This window comes from Coregonus clupeaformis, chromosome 6, assembly GCF_020615455.1.
Source record: "Coregonus clupeaformis isolate EN_2021a chromosome 6, ASM2061545v1, whole genome shotgun sequence".
NCBI classification, from domain to species: domain Eukaryota; kingdom Metazoa; phylum Chordata; class Actinopteri; order Salmoniformes; family Salmonidae; genus Coregonus; species Coregonus clupeaformis.
This window is the reverse complement of record NC_059197.1, coordinates 1,990,243-2,011,371: the sequence shown is the minus strand read 5'-3', so window position 1 is coordinate 2,011,371 and position 21,129 is coordinate 1,990,243. Positions and strand designations below refer to the sequence as shown.

At 45.1% G+C, this 21,129-nt stretch overlaps 1 protein-coding gene across 6 annotated transcripts in view; it reads left to right on the top strand.

The window, feature by feature from the left end:
• arhgef12a (Rho guanine nucleotide exchange factor (GEF) 12a) overlaps nt 1-20,717 on the top strand; it is a 73,254-nt gene extending 52,537 nt beyond the window's left edge. For 5 of the 6 annotated variants that reach the window (XM_041877339.2, XM_041877341.2, XM_041877340.2 and 2 more), the window contains 31 exons: nt 1,009-1,125; nt 1,441-1,578; nt 1,889-1,987; nt 2,267-2,377; nt 2,554-2,652; nt 3,379-3,421; nt 3,760-3,865; nt 4,968-5,105; nt 5,294-5,326; nt 6,275-6,389; nt 6,500-6,608; nt 6,921-7,139; nt 8,430-8,559; nt 8,867-8,899; nt 9,173-9,327; nt 11,018-11,164; nt 11,475-11,560; nt 12,289-12,414; nt 12,843-12,957; nt 13,686-13,786; nt 14,408-14,485; nt 14,784-14,859; nt 15,186-15,353; nt 15,677-15,764; nt 16,078-16,149; nt 16,269-16,363; nt 16,566-16,793; nt 17,046-17,294; nt 17,770-17,996; nt 18,718-18,793; nt 18,943-20,717. In XM_041877339.2, coding sequence (XP_041733273.1) covers nt 1,009-1,125; nt 1,441-1,578; nt 1,889-1,987; nt 2,267-2,377; nt 2,554-2,652; nt 3,379-3,421; nt 3,760-3,865; nt 4,968-5,105; nt 5,294-5,326; nt 6,275-6,389; nt 6,500-6,608; nt 6,921-7,139; nt 8,430-8,559; nt 8,867-8,899; nt 9,173-9,327; nt 11,018-11,164; nt 11,475-11,560; nt 12,289-12,414; nt 12,843-12,957; nt 13,686-13,786; nt 14,408-14,485; nt 14,784-14,859; nt 15,186-15,353; nt 15,677-15,764; nt 16,078-16,149; nt 16,269-16,363; nt 16,566-16,793; nt 17,046-17,294; nt 17,770-17,996; nt 18,718-18,793; nt 18,943-18,953 — 3,588 coding nt within the window. In that variant the 3' untranslated portion in view covers nt 18,954-20,717. The remainder of the gene's footprint in view (nt 1-1,008; nt 1,126-1,440; nt 1,579-1,888; nt 1,988-2,266; nt 2,378-2,553; nt 2,653-3,378; nt 3,422-3,759; nt 3,866-4,967; nt 5,106-5,293; nt 5,327-6,274; nt 6,390-6,499; nt 6,609-6,920; nt 7,140-8,429; nt 8,560-8,866; nt 8,900-9,172; nt 9,328-11,017; nt 11,165-11,474; nt 11,561-12,288; nt 12,415-12,842; nt 12,958-13,685; nt 13,787-14,407; nt 14,486-14,783; nt 14,860-15,185; nt 15,354-15,676; nt 15,765-16,077; nt 16,150-16,268; nt 16,364-16,565; nt 16,794-17,045; nt 17,295-17,769; nt 17,997-18,717; nt 18,794-18,942) is intronic. The other variant, XM_041877342.2, reaches the window with a different exon arrangement.
• The last annotated feature ends 412 nt before the right edge of the window (nt 20,718-21,129 follow it).

Here is a 21,129-nt window from a genome sequence, read left to right as displayed (position 1 = left end):
GTGCAGGTCAGTCAAGTTCTTTCACATCAATCTCGACAAACCATTTCTGTATGGACCTCTCTTTGTGCATGGGATCATTGTCATGCTGAAACAGGAAAGGGCCTTCCCCAAACTGTTGCCACAAAGTTGGATGCACAGAATCGTCTACAATGTCATTGTATGCTGTGGCGTTAAGATTTCCCTTCACTGGAACTAAGGGTCTTAGCCCGAACCATGAAAAACAGCCCCAGACCATTAGTCGTCCTCCACCAAACTTTACAGTTGGCGTTATGCATTGGGGCAGGTAGCGTTCTCCTGGCATCCACCAAACCCAGATTCGTCCGTTGGACTGCCAGATGGTAAAGCATGATTCATCACTCCAGAGAATGCGTTTCCGCTGCTCCAGAGTCCAATGGCGGCGAGTTTTACACACTTGGCATTGCGCATGGTGATCTTAGGCTTGTGTGCGGCGCCTCGGCCATGGAAACCTATTTCATGAAGCTCCCGACGAACAGTTCTTGTGCTGACTTTGCTTCGAGAGGCATTTTGGAACTTTGTATTGAGTGTTGCAACCGAGGACAGGCGATTTTTAAGCGCTACATTCTGTGAGCTTGTGTGGCCTACCACTTCGCGGCTGAGCCGTTGTTGCTCCTAGACGTTTCCACTTCACAATAACAGCACTTCCAGTTGACCGGGGCAGCTCTAGCAGGGCAGACATTTGACCAACTGACTTGTTGTAAAGGTGGCATCCTATGACAGTGCCACGTTGAAAGTCACTGAGCTCTTAAGGCCATTCTACTGTCAATGTTTGTCTATGGAGATTGCATGGCTGGATACACCTGTCAGCAAAGGGTGTGGCTGAAATAGCCGAATCCACAAATTTGAAGGGGTGTCCACATACTTTTGTATATATAGTGTAGATGTATGCTCAATGCTTACAGTCAGACAAAATACTTTTGGTTTACTCTTTTGGTTATGGGGAATATTTATATTTACTGTGCGTGACTGACTTTGTGATATAATTGTAAGGATGCCCTGCATTTGGGCGATGGAGATGACGGTAGCATGGTGGACATGGACCACACACCTTCCTCCAGGGGGGACAGTAGCAACGACCTCTCATGGAGCAGCAGTACCATGTCCCCTGTAAGTGTTACTTTCAACTTCTGCTGGTGTGTGTGGGCATAGCTGTGGAGTGAATGCATTAGTAGGGATCATGAATTAGTCAACTGTGAACTTAATCTCACGGAGGAGTACACCACAACCCACTTCTCTGTCCCAAACCTGGGTTGTGTTCATCAGGGCATGCAACGGTAAACGAAAATGAGTGTTTGTTATTGGACAGGTCCAGGTAATCACTCCCTGTTTCAGTCCAGTTTCTTCCATTTGGTGCCTAATGAACAAGACCCAGGTTTCGCTAGATGTATGTTTGATAGCTTACCCAATGTTCTCCATTTGCAGGTTCCCCGTGGTTTTGCACCTGCCTCCCCGGAGAGCCTGTGCCAAAGAGTCTTGTTGTCCTACCACAGCCCAAAGAGCACGCCCCGAGACAGCTTCAACTCCTGCCACTCCCCCGACCTAGAAGACACTCCAGACCTGGTAAGACCCAGACCTGGCTCATGTTCATTAGGGCATGCAACTGAAAACATTTCAAAATTTTTGTAACGTAAAACAAAGATGAGCATTTCTTATAGGACAAGTCCAGGTAGTCCCTCCCTGTTTCATTCCAAATTCTTCCATTTGTTGTCTAATGAACATGACCCATGCCCTGCAGATGTGGAGCCACCTTCATTAAACACCTCTTTGATGGTAGATGAGGTTATTAGCTACTTCAGTGAAAGGAGCAGTCAATGCTCAATGAGTGAGAGATCTAAGTGCTGTGTGTTCCTCCTCTCCCCCCCTCCTCCAGGACTCTCTGTCCCCCTCCACTGTTAGCAGCCCCTCCTCACGCATCGTCTCCCAGATCATAGGAGCTGAGGACGACTACTTTGACTCTGATCAGGAACAGGTAGGCCCTAAATACATCCAAAATAAGGGGAAAAAATATAACTTATTTGCATTTTAAAGGCCCCAATTATGGCCTTTTGACCCAAACGTTTGTTTTTTAACATTCTTTACAAACACTGTGGAGCATGCCATCGTGCTGGAGTTTCTTTGTCCAGTTTTTTTCTCCCTGTAAAAGGGTGACAGACTGACAAGTCTCGCTGAGAGGATTTTCTAACAAGGTCAAGCTAGCTCGTAACACATACACACACACACTCTGACACACACACTTTGTGTATTTCAGGTCAATGGCCAGTGCAGCAGTTTCCAGAGCATGGAGCTGCTCAAGTCCAGACCTGCCCACCTGGCAGCGTTCCTGCATCACGTCGTCTCCCAGTTTGACCCTGCACCGCTGGTTAGAGTCCATACACGTGCGCACACACACACCCTCACCTGACCATGTTTGTGTTGTGACCAGTTACAGACAACAATAGAAGTTTATTTTAAAAAATACAGGGATGATACAAAGACAGATGGTGTACAACGTGTTTGTGTTATCTCTCATTGATTATGAGAAACGTTTCTCTTCAGCTCTGCTACCTCTACGCTGACCTGTGCAAGCAGACCAACTCCAAAGAAACCAGACGGGTGTTCATGGACTTCCACAACTTCTTCATCGACCGGGGAGCTGTGAGTAGAGTGGAGTTGAACTAGCCTACTGTGCTGATCTAAGATCAGGTACCCCCTGTCAATATAATTATATTCATTATGATCAAAAAGGCTCAACTGATCCTAGATCAGCACTCCTACGCTGAGATTATTTGTGAATACGGGCCTTGTAGTCTCAAGCGGCTTTCATCCACGGTCACTACAGGATCACAGCTAGCTTTTATCCAAACTGCAGGCCCAAGCCAGCACAGACTTGCACAGTGCACTGTTGTTATTACATAAACCCCACAGAGCTGTTGTAGAAGTCATGGTCTCCCCCACAACACCTACATCCCCTGACAGTGTTGATATGATATGCAACACTAATGTTACTATACAGCAGTGTGTTTGTGTGATAAGGTTATTGGTTTATTCTGTCAGGAGTCCCCTCTCCCTGCAGTAATACATTTCTCCTCATCTGGAACCGTCATTTCTCTGATCCACTGTTCTGTTGACGCCCAATACAATATATCATGCTGCCTACGACCAATAAGACTACTTGAAGGACCCAGAGATTTTCTTGTCTAGTTTGTTTTCTCATACACTACTAACACACACAGGGCATACAATTAGGAATTGTTCTGCACGTGTCAGCCGTTTTACTCTTTGTGTTAAATGTCAAGTATTTTTTACTCTGGTGTTTCGGTTAGCCACATATAAAGTCTGGCTTTGTTAATGCCTGTCTAAATGTGTCTTATTTTCATACAGCATTTAAAAGTAGCTGTTCCCGAGTCCATATCCTCTGACCTTGGTGAGTATTTGTGGCTTTGCTTTCATTTCCATTAGTTTCCCTGGCTGACAAATCCATGCCAAGTCATTTCTGGGTATACTGAGGAATGACTATTGTTATCTAATGGAATGCCAAATATAGCCGAATCAAGATTCCTTACTTCAACCGTGTACTATCAGCATTATCACAATGTGCCTGGTAGATTGTTTAACCGATCTACCTAATACTACTATCCCACATCAGGTGTTAAAAAATCAAACAAAGTGATTATATGAGCAATGCACATTTGAATTCTCACCTTGATAAGCTGAATTTGGTGCCACCCCACATCCTTACTGTGTTGTGTGGTGGCTGTGCAGACCGGAGGAGGACGGAGCTGATCCCTGAGGAGCTGAACAGACAGTACATCCAGATGGTGCAGGACACCCTGCTCCCTGACATCCAGAGGAACCTGGAGGACTTCAGGTCAGTCACCTTGCTCGTGCTCTTCCAAGATGTCTGCCTTTCCCATTGGTACCTACAGTGCCTTGCAAAAGTATTCATCCCCCTTGGCGTTTTTCCTATTTTGTTGCATTATAACCTGTAATTTAAATTGATTTTTATTTGGATTTCATGTAATGGACATACACAAAATAGTCCAAATTGGTGAAGTGAAATGAAAAAAAGAACTTGTTTCAAAAAAATCTAAAGAATAAATAACTGAAAAGTGGTGCGTGCATATGTATTCACCCCCTTTGCTGTGAAGCCCCTATATAAGATCTGGTGCAACCAATTACCTTCAGAAGTCACATAATTAGTTCAATAAAGTCCACCTGTGTGCAATCTAAGTGTCACATGATCTGTCACGTGATCTCCGTATATATACACCTGTTCTGAAAGGCCCCAGAGTCTGCAACACCACTAAGCAAGGGCACCATGAAGACCAAGGAGCTCTCCAAACAGGTCAGGGACAAAGTTGTGGCGAAGTAGAGATCAGGGTTGGGTTATTAAAAACATATCAGAAACTTTGAACATCCCACGGAGCACCATTAAATCCATTATTAAAAATTTGAAAGAATATGGCACCACAACAAACCTGCCAAGAGAGTGCCGCCCACCAAAACATATTTTTTGTCTTATTTCTTGTTTGTTTCGCAAAAACAAATGTTTTGCATCTTCAAAGTGGTAGGCATGTTGTGTAAATCAAATGATACAAACCCCCAAAAGATCCATTTTAATTCCAGGTTGTAAGGCAACAGAATGGGAAAAATGCCAAGGGGGGTGAATACTTTCGCATGCCACTATATGTGTTAGTCATATGTTAAGATAGATGCAAGTGTGTCTTACTTGTAGATAGAGTAGCTGTTTGTCTTTATAAACACTCTTATACTGGTCTTATACGATGCTGGGCTTGTAAATGTACACTATACGCCTGTTTATAAGTTGGCATAAGCCTGCTGTAAGTTATAATCATGTTATAAGTATGCTATAAGTTGATGTAAGCATGATATTAGTTGTTATAAGTATGCTTGAAGTTATTATAAACATACTGTAAGTGGTATCTGACACTGGTTTGTGGGGTGTGCAGGCAGAAGCGCAGTATGGGCCTAACCCTGGCAGAAGGGGAACTGGCCCGGCTGGATACGGAGCGTGTCAGAGACCGGGTAGCACTGGAGAGAGAACGCTCTTGTGCTGAAAACATCATCACCAAGATAGAGGATGTCCTGTTAGTAGCAACACTCACAGCTTTGTTTCTTGATGTAGAAGTTCTTTAACAGTAGTTTCGCTTAATTGGAAATCTACTACTTCTAATTGTTTTCAACTTCTTTTTGTGCTCTGACATGTTAATATTTTTTTTAAATCATTTTCTGTGTAATATAATTAGTTCTAATGGAATTTCTTGCCATATTTTAGGTTGACAACTCAATCCACAGAGGAGGAGAAATGGTGAGGGAATTCTCTTTTGTTTATCCATAGGAAAGAACCGATATGGGCCCTGCACACTATCCATTGATTTTAGTCAGTGTGATGTTTGGGGATTGTCAATACAAGATGTTATGGTCACAGGTTCAGACTAGAGACCATGATCGTGTTCAGTAGGGCACAATGTAGCAAAACGTTTTGCAGCCCCCCTCCCCCCCAAAAAAAGCATTGTTATTGGACAAATTCAGGTAGAACCTCCCTGTCCCACTGAACACAACCCATATCTACTTGTGGCTGTGAACACACAACATACCCCCCCCCCCCTCCTCCACAGAACACTCCATCCTTTAAAGCTTGAGTTGGGAGCACAGGCTGTAGAGCTTTTGGAAGGATATGGTGAAGTGCACTGCACTCCTTGAGGGGTTTGAGACACTTTGGGGCCTTACAGACTCATGGCCTTTCTAACCACTATCTGTGTCATTCTACTCAATGTCACACTGGAGACCAACAACCTAGTTTCAGTTCACTGCCCTGAAAGAGGACAATAACATCATATTAGATGATTTTGAGGTTGAGCAGTTGACATTTCAACAGAAGTGGCGTTGTGTATGTAGAGTATCTCTTTGCCAGAAGGCAATCTAGCTACATGAGCTCATGGCCAACCTCTTTAATAAAAAATGACATTTCTCTAGTTCGTCTAGATTCATAAGGGAATATTTCCGACATTGTATAACAACCTTATTTCAAATGCCATATGGTCCCGGCATATCACAGATGATTAATGAATGGACACGACATCTTGCCGCCGTCGTCACTTGTTTTCGCGGCATATGGTCAAAGCCACACTAAAGACACTTCAACATGTAGTTCACTTCAAATGAATCCCAATCTGTTCCACTTATATAAAACAGAGAATATGGCAATACAATTTTGGTCTCTAAATCCTGAATCCTCATTGGTCTGTTGTTGCAGCACTACAATGCAGTATGTCATCCTCACGTACATGAAGCACCTTGGCGTGAAAGTCAAAGAGCCACGCGGCCTAGAGTCCAAATGGGTCCGCATCAACTTCCTCCCCAAGATCAAGGTATGAGCCTTACCTTACACTGAACCCTCTGCTAACCTAGCTTGGTTATTAACTCTCACCCCAACTATATCTCTCTTACTGACTGATAATGTGATGTCTGTGATCAACAGAAGAGCGTCAAGACCGAGAAGGAGGGAGGGGAGGAGAAGGTGAAACGAACCAGGTTTCCCAGCATCCTCGGGCCTCCGCGCCGGCCCAGCCGCGTTGACCCAACGTCAGGTGAGCCTGTCTGCATTATAAAGCACACTGGCTTTCATTTTGTCATTTAAGATAAACCAACAGTGACCAACACTACTATACTACTACTAGGTCTCCCAATTTACTGAACCCCTGGAGAGGCACTTGGTATTGGTAGATTACCCACATATCACCCACATTCAAAACAAATCATCTTGTTACTATGGAGAAAAGGAGGACTGACAGGAAAGTAAACTTATCCAATAGTATTGACTCCTGCTACCTCTCTTTGTGTCTGTCTGTGTGCTTCCTGCCTGTCTCTCTGACTGATTGTCTGCCTGTCTGTGTGAGCAGTCGGCAAGGCCATGGACCTCAACAAGCCGCGGCCCCAGAAGCAGCTGTCCCAGCCCTGCCTGGGGGCCCTGGAGCACCTGGAGGCGGGTCGCCTGAGGGCCAGTCAGTCCAGCGAGGGCTCTGAGCTCACACATTCCTCCTCGACCAACGCCACCTCGCCACCCAACAGCACCCCCAACAGCCACACCTCTGACGGAGTTATCAGAGACTCTGTGTTTGGTGCGACCCTGAACTACCACATACTGTACTAGACTCTAGCTAGTACATACCTACTATACTCTCTAGCTAACACACTTCCCACATACTCAATTCTAAACCAAGTACCCTAGTCTCTAGACTGCATACTAAATCCAATTACGCTCCCCTCTTTAACTAAATTCCTGAATCCCGACATCATCTCTGTCACTTTGTATTTGGTTTTATGTCCTAATTGTTAGCTGTCGATGTTGCCTATTATTTTGGGGTCATTGTAGCTGTAGCAGTGCTGGACGATATGTACGCATTTTTTGTGATAACGATAAATCAGCGATAAACTCTGATAAAAACACATTTGGGGGGAGGTGCTAGATATGGGAGATATGGACAAAAAGTAATATCACAATAAATGTAACTATTTTGCTCGATAATAACAAATACAATTATGTTTTATTTTATTATGGACAGTTACTTTACATTAGTGGATGTTTTTTTTTTACCAGTGCCAAATAAGACAAATGAGATGGTAACATATGATTAAAAAAGTAAGCTATTTGATCTAACATATCCAGATAATGCATGATTTATATTTTGATGTGCAACCTGTCAAAATAGGATCCAGAATTATCAGATTTAGTTTTGGCTCTTCAGAGAATTTGCTGACATCTTTGTGCATATTGGCCTATAAGCTACAGTATATTATTCACCACCTGAGGAAGTGGGAATCAGTAAATGTAGGCTAATGTCCGACAAAAACACAGCAAATGGCGCACTCGGCTCCACTCCGCGGCGCATCAAAACCATAATACTCTACAGCCTACTCCGGTTGTAAAGTGGTGCCATCAACTCAATATTAAGAGGCGAGAAATACATAATATATTCACAGAAAGTTATGACTCTCCTCTCTGTAACTAGAACAACAGTAGTTGCTTTGAAAACGGTATTTTCCCTGCAATAGCATTTTGAGCAACGGTCTCTCAGAATGCATCTCTCCCTAGGTGTGCACAGCGGGGAGAAGGAGTGAGTCATCAGCTGACAGCAAAACTGGGACAGACCAGATACTTTCATATTAGGAATCAACATAATGCATAGGCTATTACTGTCGACCAAATAATGGTTTTAGAATAATCTACAGGAACGTTGTGTAGCAAAATCACAGAAAATGACCGACGTAAGCAAAATGCTTTGGTAAAAGGAAGGCAATTTGAAGTTTATCGTCCCCACTCTAAGCTGGAGTAATGGTCTTCCCATCTGGCCTGATAGTTGTACAGTGTAACTGATCTCTCTCTCTGTCTCTGTCTCTCTTCTCCTCAGTTGGGACCCCTAACTCTGCCTTCCCCAAACTGAGTGAGGGTCTCGGAGACCTGGACAGTCTACAGTACACTCCAAACACACACTTTGACTACAGCCTGGACCAGCTACAGGAGGAGGACCGGGAGAGCGGGTAAGATGGACCCCAAGCAGGGGAAAGCATAGGGCCTATGGGCCCAGTCAAAATTAGTGTACTAAATAGGGAATAGGGTGGCATTAGACGTGTTTTATCTACCCTCTGTATATAACATGCAATTCCATTCCAGTTGATATAACAGTTTTTTCCAGTCAGCCCTTGAAATGTTTTTTTTTTACCCCTATTGGTGACCGTTGTTTTAGGTTTGACATCGTAGTTGTTTCATGCAGGCAGAGTACATCTTGACGAGTATGTGGAGCTTTGTCATGCAGGCCTCGTAGTTAATAGTTTCCTCTTGTTACAGAATTCTTGAAGGTACACCCAAGGCTATCAGAAGGTGAGTATTGTCTGTTCTATTTTCTTTACTTGGCCTACTACTACTTCTGATAAAGGCAATGGTCAGATAGTTTATTTGAGTTTTTAGTCAGTGTCCTAAACCTCTTCGGACAAAATGTGGACTACCTTTATCAGAAGTGCTGTGGTTAGAAACTGTATGAGTTTTTAGATATTTCCTAACATCTTCTGTTATATTTCGTGACTCCATTTATCTTAGTCAGATAATGTATTTAAGGTTGTAACCAGTGTTTATCTGCTGCTGCCTATCTCCCAGGTTGGATGGCCTTGGCTCTACAGAGGTGCAGAGTGAAGACGACCAAGGAGGAACGGACTCTGAGCACGACCCCCTCAACTGGCAGCAGCTGGTGGGACGAGAGGTGCTGGCCGGACTCAGGCCCCACGAGATCAAGAGACAGGAAGTCATTAACGGTAACTTCCTGTCCGAACTGTAACCCAGTCACCATAATATAAATAAATAGGGCCCATGTAACCTGACCAGGAAAAACTCTGGACCCTAGTGATTGGCTTTTCATGATTAGGAAAAACCCAGGGCCCTATACATACTGTATGTCTGTGTTAGTCATTCACTCTTTTAGTAAGTAGGCAGATTATTGTTCAAAAGGAATAATCACTGTGTTAACCCCTTACACTCATGGAAATTGGCCTATATGGATAGGGCTAAATTGAAATGTTTCTTACAGAATAAATATGGGAATGCATAACCATGGTAGCAATCAAAAGGGAACAGTTTGGATTTAATGGGGAAATTATTAGACTAAAGGTGAGGACAAAACAGATAATCTGACTCAAGACTGAATCCAAACATTACACTGCTGATTTTATGTGAATTTTACATTTACTGTACTTTTCACTGCATTTGTTGATAACGAAATCTTAAAATCATCTGGATACATTCAGTAACACAAAAATATTCTTGGAAAATATGGGATAGGTTCAACATAAGTCAAAAAAATAACAAGGGTTTGAGTGAGAGGTCTAACTGGTGTCTCCAAGTGTCCACACACCTCTCCAAAGTATGAACAGGTCCTATGTCGTTTCAACTCAATGAATAGTCTTCAACTATAAGGTGCTATTTTGAGCTCTCCTAGCTGTGCCGTTGAGGTACTAGAGCAAGCAGACTTGTAGTTGTTTTCTTTGGAATACAGCCCTGCATCCCTGCCTTTACACAATTACTGTTTACGCATTCCAAAAACGGTCCATTATAAATCACAATCTGGTTAGGTGGGCATAATTTGAAAGCGTGCTAAGTTACAAAATACGATCTTACAGTGTTAGGCTTTCACAAGGCACTTCAGAGAAGCAGATCGTAATTTTGGTGTGCATAGAATAGTCACGAATGCCGCCAAATTTCTTCACCAAACGACATAGGCTCATTCTGTTCTGAACAACCCAGGGTATGACACCAAGTCATCTTGTAACTGTACATCAAGCATAGTGATCATTAACGTTGGCACTGTATATTAAATGAGTTTGGAAATATAAAATATGAAGTGCACATTTGGACTAACGGGTGTTTGACTTGCTTGTATAACATCAAAGCGGTATTTATTATAATCCTCAACGTCTCATCTTTCAAAATACATAGTCCTCTTTGTCATAATGCATTTACAGCATTTCCCTCATTCAGACGACAAACAAATTCCAACGTTTACCAATTAGCGGGAGGGATGGGCGCAACTTGTCGCGATCGGTGTTCCAGTTCAAGACCGCTGTCAATAAAAACCAATACTGCGCTGTGAAGCGGAGACCTTGAACTCTGACGTCATGTATAGCATGTTACTGTACAGGCACTGCATTCCAATTTAGGCGCTTATCAGTGTCCAAATCTGCTATTTGAACCCAGGTATGAGTGTAAAGAGTTAAGAGTGCAATAAACAGACATGCAGCTAACAGTGTAACAACTGCGAACTCAAACAAACTTTATTTGTATATTGCTTTTACAAATGCATTATAGGAACCTGTGCCAAAACCCCCAAAGAACAAGCTGAAATAACCATTCTCAGTATCACTCTTTATCGCTCATTTATGGTTGTCTAATGTAGTCATTTATCAGTATGTGTCTGCAATAATGATGAGAGCTGTCTGTCTGTGTCTACAGAGCTGTTCTACACTGAGAGGGCCCACCTGCGGATGCTCAAAGTGCTGGACAACATCTTCTACCAGAAGCTCACCAGAGAGGCCATACTGCCTCCTGCCGACGTCAAGAACATCTTCACCAACCTGGAGGACATTGTTCAACTGCATGGTACATGCACGCACAGACATAAGCTCACGCACACGCACACACACACACACACACACACACACACACACACACACACACACACACACACACACACACACACACACACACACACACACACACACACACACACACACACACATATATATACACACACACACAGGCATGTACATGCACAACCACTAGCATGTACGCACACATACACACACACTTTTCCACTTTGATATGACATGCATCTCCCCCTTCCCCACACACACACACACAGACAATGACAGAATGACCCTCTTACATTCCCTTTCATTTTGAATTTCAGTTTCGATATCTGAGCAAATGGCAACAATTCGGAAAAGGAATGAGACATCCGTAATCGACCAAATAGGAGATGACTTGCTGTCCTGGGTGAGTACAGCTCTTTTCTTTTTTCTTTTGAAGCCTTTTCCCCAACGGAATATGATTTATGTAATAATTGTGTTGTTGGAGAGAAGTCTTTCTCTCTCTCTCTCACAATCCACAAAAGCTGTGCCATTGCCTGAAATTGCTTTTCACTGCGGAATAAACATCCACTTTTTTGTATGGGATTGCTTATCTTTTTAATTGGCTTTGAACTGGAGGGTAAAGATGGTTGCTGTGTTTTGCGGAATGGAAGTACAATTGTGAAATGATAGTGTGGCACAGATGGACTGGTGGAACCCATCCACTAACCTGGTCCCAGATCTATACGTGCTTTATCAAACCCCTCTGTCTATACATGTATAATAACAATTAATTGGCTTTATATAGCGCTTTTCCAGATGCTCAAAGTGCTTACATAGAAAGGGGAAACTCACGTTATCCACCGCCAATGTGAAGCATCCACTCGGATGATGCACGGCAACCATTTGTGCCAGAACGCTCACCACACATCAGCTATCACGGCGGAAACAACCATGATAACCAAAATATAGCAATGACAGAATCATGGCGACAATGATAGTCAGAGGGAATTGGCTAAAGCATGTACAGGCAGATTTAGAGCCCTCGATCTGGCACACTGTGCCACCACACGCAACAACCAGGGGGTTGGCTTGGCGACATGCAGTTGCCATGGTGACTGACCCCGATCCGCCTGGCTCGCCTGTGTTTTCCAGTTCAGCGGGGGAGAGGAGGAGAAGATCAAGCAGGCGGTGGGCACATTCTGCAGCAACCAGCCCTTTGCTCTGGAGCTCATCAAGAGCAGGCAGAAGAAGGACTCGCGCTTCACCTCCTTCATGCAGGTAAATGGAGGAGAGAGGAGGAGGCGGTATGGACAGGGGGGGCAGCCCAGGAACTGTAATACACATGGGGCTATTGGGCACTGCCTGTTACTCGAGGTTTAGGTCAGGTATTTGACTGTGTAATCAACTTCTGCAGACTGTACAGTACAATGTATATGACCGGCTATGGGATGTTTGAGGGAAGCATGTGTAGTTCAGTGGTAGCATTTGAAAATGATTTGTTTATTTTAAGTGAAGTTCAAATTCATTTTAAGTAAATGACACATTAAAAACGTTGTAGAAAGTAACCATTCAAGATGTAGCTCTGTCAAGGCTAAAGTCACTGGTTGGCGAAGTATATACATGAGCGAAAAGGATGCATCGTCCCTGTTTTGTTGCTCTTCATCATTCCTGTGGCCTTCTTTCCTAACTTCACTGTGCGTTTGCAGGAGGCTGAGAGTAACCGACTGTGTCGAAGACTCCAACTGAAGGACATCATTCCTGTGGAGATGCAGAGGCTCACCAAGTACCCTCTCCTACTGGAGAACATTGCCAAGTACACAGGTGGGCCACACACACACTCCTAAACCACTTTCACTCTACTAAGCCAAGCTGTACTGGGCTGGCTACACACCCACCATAGTAAATGAGCTAGCACAGTACGGTTCGGTTCCGTTTGGCATGTTAATGTAGAAAGGGTATTAGAGTAGTGATGAGTAGTGATGGCACTGGGCTCAAAGCAGACCATCACAGTGATGCAGGGCAGTGCGCTTACAGCAGCGTTAATGATAGCAGTGTCCTTCCGATGTGGTCCCCCAGTGACCGCCCTCGCTCTCTCTGTGTGTGTGTGCGCAGCTCATCACTGTGTATGCAATGGTAATTGATATGTGCACATCATGTCTAAACTAGGGCCTTTTCAGTGAACCGGGCGAGCTGGCATCGCGCCAACAATAGTGAATTACAGCTGTGCTCTCGGTTAAACAGAGATTATTATTTTGGCATTTTCCAAAGTCGGTAATGCACATTTTGGGAGATGTTCTCGCATTATTTGGGTCCCATAAGGTTTAGTTCTCCGGAAATAAAATGCACTAAAAATAAAGTATAACCAGCCATTAAGGAATGTTAATGCCCTCTACTTGGTCTTAATTTCCGAGTATGATCAGCTGCTAATGGATGCAGGAAAATATTAATTTGTTGGGCAGTTCCCCACAGAGGCAGTTTTTTTTCTTCTGTTTTTCTCCACAGAATCTTCATCCCCCTCTCTCTCTCTCTCTCTCGTAATTTCATTTCAGATGACACCGTGGAGAAAGACAAGGTAAAGAAGGCGGGCGACTGCTGCAGGAATATCCTCAACCACGTCAACCAAGCGGTGAAGGAGTCTGAAAACAAACAGGTAGGTGTGATTTAGCGTAATCTGGGATCGGGGGGGGGGGGGTAGCACAGCCTAACCCCTCTGTCTCCCCTATCTCACCCCAGCTCTGCCTAGAGTGCTTCTCACACTCCAAAATCTGTCCTCTCTTTTCTCCCACTGTTCCTCTGAGAGCAAGCAGAGATGATGGCAGGTGATTGATTGCAGGGAAAATATGGGGTTTGTGTCTCTTGGTTAGAGTGTAATAGTGCCTATAGCAGCACAGCATCCAGTTTACGCCTGGTGTTCTGTGTGTGCCTCTCTCTTTCGCGCTCTCTTTTTCTCCCTCTCTCTTTTTCTCTCTCTCTCTTTTTCTCTCTCTCTCTCTCTCTCTCTCTCTCTCTCTCTCTCTCTCTCTCTCTCTCTCTCTCTCTCTCTCTCTCTCTCTCTCTCTCTCTCTCTCTCTCTCTCTCTCTCTCTCTCTCTCTCTCTCTCTCTCTCTCTCTCTCTCTCTCTCTCTCTCTCTCTCTCTCTCTCTCTCTCTCTCTCTCTCTCTCTCTCTCTCTCTCTCTCTCTCTCTCTCTCTCTCTCTCTCTCTCTCTCTCTCTCTCTCTCTCTCTCTCTCTCTCTCTCTCTCTCTCTCTCTCTCTCTCTCATATCCCACAGAGACTGGAGGACTACCAGAGGAGGCTAGACCTCTCGTCTCTGAAGCAGACAGAGAACCCCGTGATTTCAGAGCTCAAGGTGAGGCGATCTATAAAGCGTTTTCTACTCCTGCCCGCAATACTGCTCTTTTAGTCTGCAGTCTACCCACAACATTTTACTTTGTTTTTGTTTCTGCAGGGGAGCCACTGCAGTTATGAAAGGGCAAATTATTTGTTTAAATGTCTGCTGGTAGTGCTCGAAATTGGACTAGATCATGCAGCTCCATTCTTTGGGGTGGAAGGGTACCTGTTTCCAAAGTGAAAGCTAATAGGGATCTGACTAAACAAATAAACCCAGCTAATCTCACCTTTTTGACCTTTCCTCCCTCCACGCTCAGAACCTGGACCTGACCAAGAAGAAGATGGTCCACGAGGGACCACTGTCATGGAAGGTCAACAAGGACAAGACTATTGGTATGCTTTCGACTTTATCTGGCGTTTATGTGGATAAGTAGGGTCAAGGAGGTTTTTCCTGACCAATGCGATACAACCAGGGAAAACTCTTGGCCCTAGTTGTAGACTACAACTGCAAACAGGGCCCGGACTAATTCCATCTCAGGTCATGTGGTCAGGAAAAACTCCTGGCCCCTAAGACATACAACATGATGTAATGGGATAAATTATAAAAGAAACACGATTGTTGCCTAATGAGATATAATACTAATATAATTGTGATGTCTATGTCCATTGTAGTGTTCTATGTAATTCTGTGGTTAAATCCCCTCTTCTTCTGGTCTCAGAGCTGTACACCCTGCTCCTGGAGGACATCCTGGTACTGCTGCAGAAGCAGGACGAGCGCCTCATCCTCAAGTGCCACAGCAAAAACCTGTCGGGCACCGCCGACACCAAGCACATCTTCAGCCCCATCATCAAGCTCAACGCGGTGCTGGTGCGCTCTGTGGCCACAGGTGAGTTACCATAGAGATACAGTCATACCATTAGTTTCCCTGACCAAGATGGCCACCCTGTAGTCATGCTACCTGGAATGCCAATGTCCATTCTAGTGTTCTATTGAAATCTGTTTGAGTTAGATCCAAACTTGTTAACACAATGACTCCCAGCTCAAATTACACCCTATCCCCCTAAATAGTGCACTACTTTTGACCAGTGCCCTATGTGGCAGCCCTATGTGACTGCTGTCAAAAGTAGTGCACTATATGGGGAATAGGGTGTGATTTGAGACACAACCAGGAGTCTGAACCTGTTTTCCTGCTATTCCCTCTCCCAACAGACAACAAGTCATTCTTTGTTCTCTCAATGTCGGACAACGGGGCCCAAATCTACGAGCTGATGGCCCAGACCGTATCAGAGCAGAGAATGTGAGTCCTCCTGACACTGTGGTTTAGTCATTATAGCCACAACTTTAAAAAACCCATTCAGTTTAGCTTAATTCACTGGAGTAGGCAGAAGTTGCCCCTAACCACTGATACAGAGTCAGATCTTTTTCTTACCTGTCTTAATAGTGAAGGTTAGCAATGGAGGTAGGGTTATCTGATCCTAGGTCTGTGGTAAGGAACACCTTTTACCCACAGTCTATTCGCCTCTGTCTGTCTTGTGTGTCTGTCTGCCTGTATCTGTGTTTGTCTTTCTGTCGGTCGGTCTGTCTGTGTGTTGTCATCCTCCCTCCACCAGGTGGCAGCGGCAGATCACCCAGAGAGCGGACGCCATGAAAGTGAAGCCAAACATCCCCTTACCTCAAACAGAGTACGTTCCTCCTCTCAGTATAAAACGTCGTTGGTTTTATTAATCAGCAAATGTATTTTATGATGACCATGACCTTGCTTCTCCTGAAACGGACTCTGTGTTCTCTCCCACCGTGTCAGTGGAGCGCGAGACGGTATGGAGATCATCACTGCAGGCGTCGCCCGACTCAGTAAGGAACCGGACTGCATCTCCTCTGGAAGCAGCCAGTCTATAGGTATCTAAACTAGCACCCCATCTCTCCATGTTCCCCCGTCTATAGTGATCAGTGTATTTGAGAACTTCTTCAGTAGCAGTTAGTGACATTGGTTAATGTGCAGTGGAGGCTGATGTCACAGGCTTATTTCAATGGCTGGAATGGAATGTATGAAACCGAGTTTTTGATACTTTCCATTTAGGTGTCCTTGTTCTCTCCCCAGATAAAGACTGCAGCTCTGCCTCTGGAGGCGTGATGCAGACCTCTCTCCCAGATGCTAACCCCTTTGAAGGACTCAAGCCCGAAGAGGAGGAGCCCAGCCGGGAGGAGGGGCTTTACAGGGACCCGGACCTCGCAGATAGGCTCCCCTTCCGCATGGCCGTAGACGGGCTCAGCGAATCGGACAGGCTGGGCTTCAGTCCTTCTAGAGCTGACGATGCCTTAAAGACATGTGAGTGAAAGGACATCTGCCTCAATCGCCAAGGTCTCAAGTCTGGAGTGTCATACTTAGTGGGTCAAGACTTTTCTGACCAGGAAAAACTCTAGTTAGAGTTATATGAACCTGGTCAGGTCGGTTGGTCAGGGATAGCTCTCCACCCTAAACATACATTACATATATAGATTTTATGTGGTGGGGAATCTATTCATCTAAAATCACACACACACACTCCTCCATTGGTCTAACCGTATCTGTCTTCTCTAGTGTCGGCGCTGAAGCAGGTCCTGGTGACCCAGCTCATGTCGCAGGAGGACGGCGAGGGCGCCGGGCGCTCCTCCTCAGGGGGCGGGCGTCTTCTCAGAACCACATCCCTGAGGACCCCCGTGGACAGCCGGGCCCGGGTGGAGGTGCAGAATGGCTCAGGGAGGTGCACCCAGGCCAGCCACCCCGAGGACCAGGCTCAGGATCTGGTGTCTGGGGACACAGGCTTCTTTGAGTCGCCGGAGGATTATGGTAAGTTTGCAGTTGTGTGTGTGTGTGTGTGTGTGTGTGTGTGTGTGTGTGTGTGTGTGTGAGAGCGATCAGTGTTTTTTTATCCTGGTCTTGGGGACCCATGGGGGTGCACATTTATTTCTAGCTCACACCTGATTCACCCAACCAATCTCCCAATCCACGTGTTGAATAAGGAGAGTGTTAGTGCTGGAGAAGAACACAAATGTGCACCCCTGTCACCCTTGGGTTTCCCAGAATTTAAGAACCCTGTGCTAGGTTGCTCTAGGTTTGCGGACCGCCAGTGCGTAGGTGTGCTGAACAGCAGAGACTCAGCTTGGTCGTATTCATTATGGCACCTCGTAGCAATACATTTTGCGACGGAAAACAAAAAACAGCGTTTTATTCTATGGACAAGTTCAGTTAGTCCCTCGCTGTTTCAATCCGTTTTCATCCCTTTGGTGCCTAATGAGTTGGACCGTGTTGTTGTGTCTCCCAGCAGGGTACCTGGTCCTGGAGGGCTACGGTGGCTCGGGGGAGAGCAGCACGGACGACGACCTCCAGGCCACGGGGAAGCAGCTGAGCGCCTCGCGGGGCTGCGGGGCCGGAGACTCTGGGATCAGCCTGAGGTTCTCCTCCGCCTCACAGGCAGGTAGCATCTCCAGCTTTAGCCGTCAGGTCCTGTCCCACATCCGCAACCTGCAGACCAACCTCAACCACCTCAAGGTACGCACACGTGGGATGGATGGATGGATGGTTGGATGGTTGGTTGGTTGGTTGGTTTGTGAATGACTGACTCACTGGTTGGTTGGTTGGTTGACTGACTGGTTGATTTATTTGCTGACTGGTTGATTTGCTGACTGACTGGTTGGTTGGTTGACTGATTGACTGACGGGTTGACTGACTGTTTGGTTGACTGGATGGGTGGGTGGGTGGGTGACTGACTAGGTGACTGGTTGGTTGGTTGACTTGTTGGTTGGTTGGTTGATTGGGTGGGTGACTGACTAGGTGACTGGTTGGTTGGTTGGTTGACTGACTGGGTTGGGTGGTTGGTTGACTGATTGACTGGTTGATTGGTTGACTGAGTGGTTGGTTGGTTGACTGGATGGGTGGGTGACTGACTAGGTGACTGGTTGGTTGGTTGACTGACTGACTGGTTGGTTGGTTAGTTGACTGGGTGGGTGACTGGTTGAGTGGGTGACTGACATAGAAGACCGATTTTCGGGATGTCTCATGGTCTGACTAACATCGCTCTAGCTCTGCCACCTTTCACCGCAGATGCAGAAGGGTGGATTGAGGCGTAGCCCATGCAAAAAAACATATCTCTAGCTTAAACAGACAGATTTTTATGGGGATTTTTGTATTATGTTAATTAGATTTCCGCGGTGCCGTTAAGGGTTCATTAGTAACGTTGATTTGTAAATGTGACGTTAATGCTTTCTCTCAGGAGGTAGAGGCCAAGTATCACAGTCTACTGCGCCAAAGGCCGGCCAGGTCATCGACAGACGTGGACGATAACAAAGGTAACATGGCTCTAGTCTTACTGATTCCTTTTCCCTCTTTCAGTGTTTCAGTATTTATTAGGAAACCCAAGAGCATGTGAGGCTTGACCGCTGAGTTATTGTTTATGGTCTGACTGCCCTGGCCCTTTCTGTTATTACCTTGTTCCTAGATAAGAGATAGTCGCGGAAATCCCACCCCTCCCAGGCCCCTGCATCAGGCCGTAAGGGAGGACGTGAAGATGGAAGAGTTGATTTCTGCCGTTGACCTGGATGTCCTCTATTAGCTTGTCCAATCAACTGCTGAGTACTTTCCTCCTCCTCCTCCCACCGTGGTTCTCCCCGAGAGACTGAGCATGAGCGAGAGACAGTTGGAGGAAGGGGGGTTTCTCTGGATCTCTCCCCCCGCCCCCTCCGTCAGCACAAGGCAATCAGGGAAGAGGGACTGTCCCAAACCCAGCCCCACCTGCCCCCCCTCCACTGCTGCGTGTCCCCACTCCAATGGCTGTGGGTCGCCCAGTGCCTCCCCTCCTTTCTCTCTACTCCTAGTCATCCCTGCAAGAAACAGAACTATACCAAAATGTACAAAGCTGTGTGTTTAGGATATATATTAAACACAAAAACAGAAGCGAGAAGAAAAAGGAACATTTTAAGATAATGTATTACGTTGTTTTTTTTCCCAAGATGTATTTATTTTATCTTTTTTTGTGTTTTCCCATGTTGCTTGCATGCTTTTTTTTGGCCATTTCGACCTCCTTTTAGGCTGCTCAACCCGCTCCACCCACATCGGTGCACATGGTATCCTATCGTTAATGAACACAGGAAGAATATGCTTGGACTGAGAGGGCATAGAGTGGGCATAGAGTTGCACTTTGTGTGGAGCCCCTATAGGCTGGTGTTTAAGCAGCAGGGCAAAGTCAGGGGCTCTGTCCTGGTCCTCAGTGCATTTCTACACCCGTCTTAAACTCATCCCTCCCTCTCCTGTTGGTAATAAAGCCTGGTTTCCCCCTCTGTGCTGCCCATGCTACTGCTGATGTGCCAGTGATCTGATAATGTCACAAAGTTCACACATTTATAAATGATCAAGTTGGAACGTTATGCATAACTTTAATAAAAAATGCCATGACACATTTCTAAACCTAAACACGGTTTATTCCTTTAGTCCTGTTCTCTGCTTTCATTAGTTTTTTTTACCCCAATGTGGCTTTGTGGTCAGAAATGGGGATAGACTTGAAATGTTCTCACCTTCTCTTACTTCTGACCCTGGAGATAAATCACTAAAACTATTTGATAAGCAAGGAGATATGATGGGACAGAAAGAAACACCAAGTTGCTTGGACTGCAGGACGTACTGCCCTGTGGCTGTGGGAGTGTTTTCAGCACCATTTTCAGTCAGTGAGGTAACTATTGGAGGACAAAGGAGTTGGCCTACTCATAAAATGTAACCGTCATAATAAATGTACAGCCTTTTTCTCTGCAGTTTTGCTCAATACTGACCAATCAGGTAGGTAGTGAACAAAATAGTGCAACCTATGAGTTTGACTATGCAGGAACATGTTGCTAAGCTTTTGTTAGGTAACTGTAAATTAATTTTGACCCATATACAGTAGTTTTGTATTTCTCAGATTTCAACTGTTTTTTAGAAACTATTACATGGAATGGATTCAGCAATACCATGACTTAATTAATCAAGAACAAGGCTATCAGGTTGTCCTTGTCCTCCTATATGAAGATGCGGTCACTTAACATACGCCAGTAGGGGCCAGGCTTTTACCATCTACCAGGTAGTTATGAGGAGGACACACCCCGAAACCTGCAATGACATCAGTTTTCTCTGTCTGAAACAACGTGTTCTTTTGCTGCTAAATTTGTATCTAGTCTGCCATTGTCTGATTCAGTTCACAATATCTAATTAAAGATTTTCTTCAGGCATCTGTCTGAAAGCTCAGCTACTGTCTGAAAGGTTGATAGCTAAATATACCTGAGAGAAAATGCCATTGTACCCTGTTACTGCAAAGCAATTTAATGTCTGAAGAATAACTAAATCTGCTTTGGAATTTCACTTACGTAGTTATCAAGGGTTTTGAGTTAAATCTAGACTACTTGACAGTGTGTGCACATTACTTGATTTTGCCTCTGCAAAGGGTTAACCTCTAATTACTTATTCTCCTTTGAGTGACACATCTTTTGCATCTGCCTCTCCTCCTGAAGACATTCTGCAATGAAATGAAGACCAAGAAGAGAGAGGGATGGTAATTGATTGTCACACTTTCCACATGCACCTGTCAATTATCTAATTGAAGTTCTAGACAAAGGAGTGCGCTGTCACATCTCAGGAGGGTCACTTCAGTTTGAGCTAC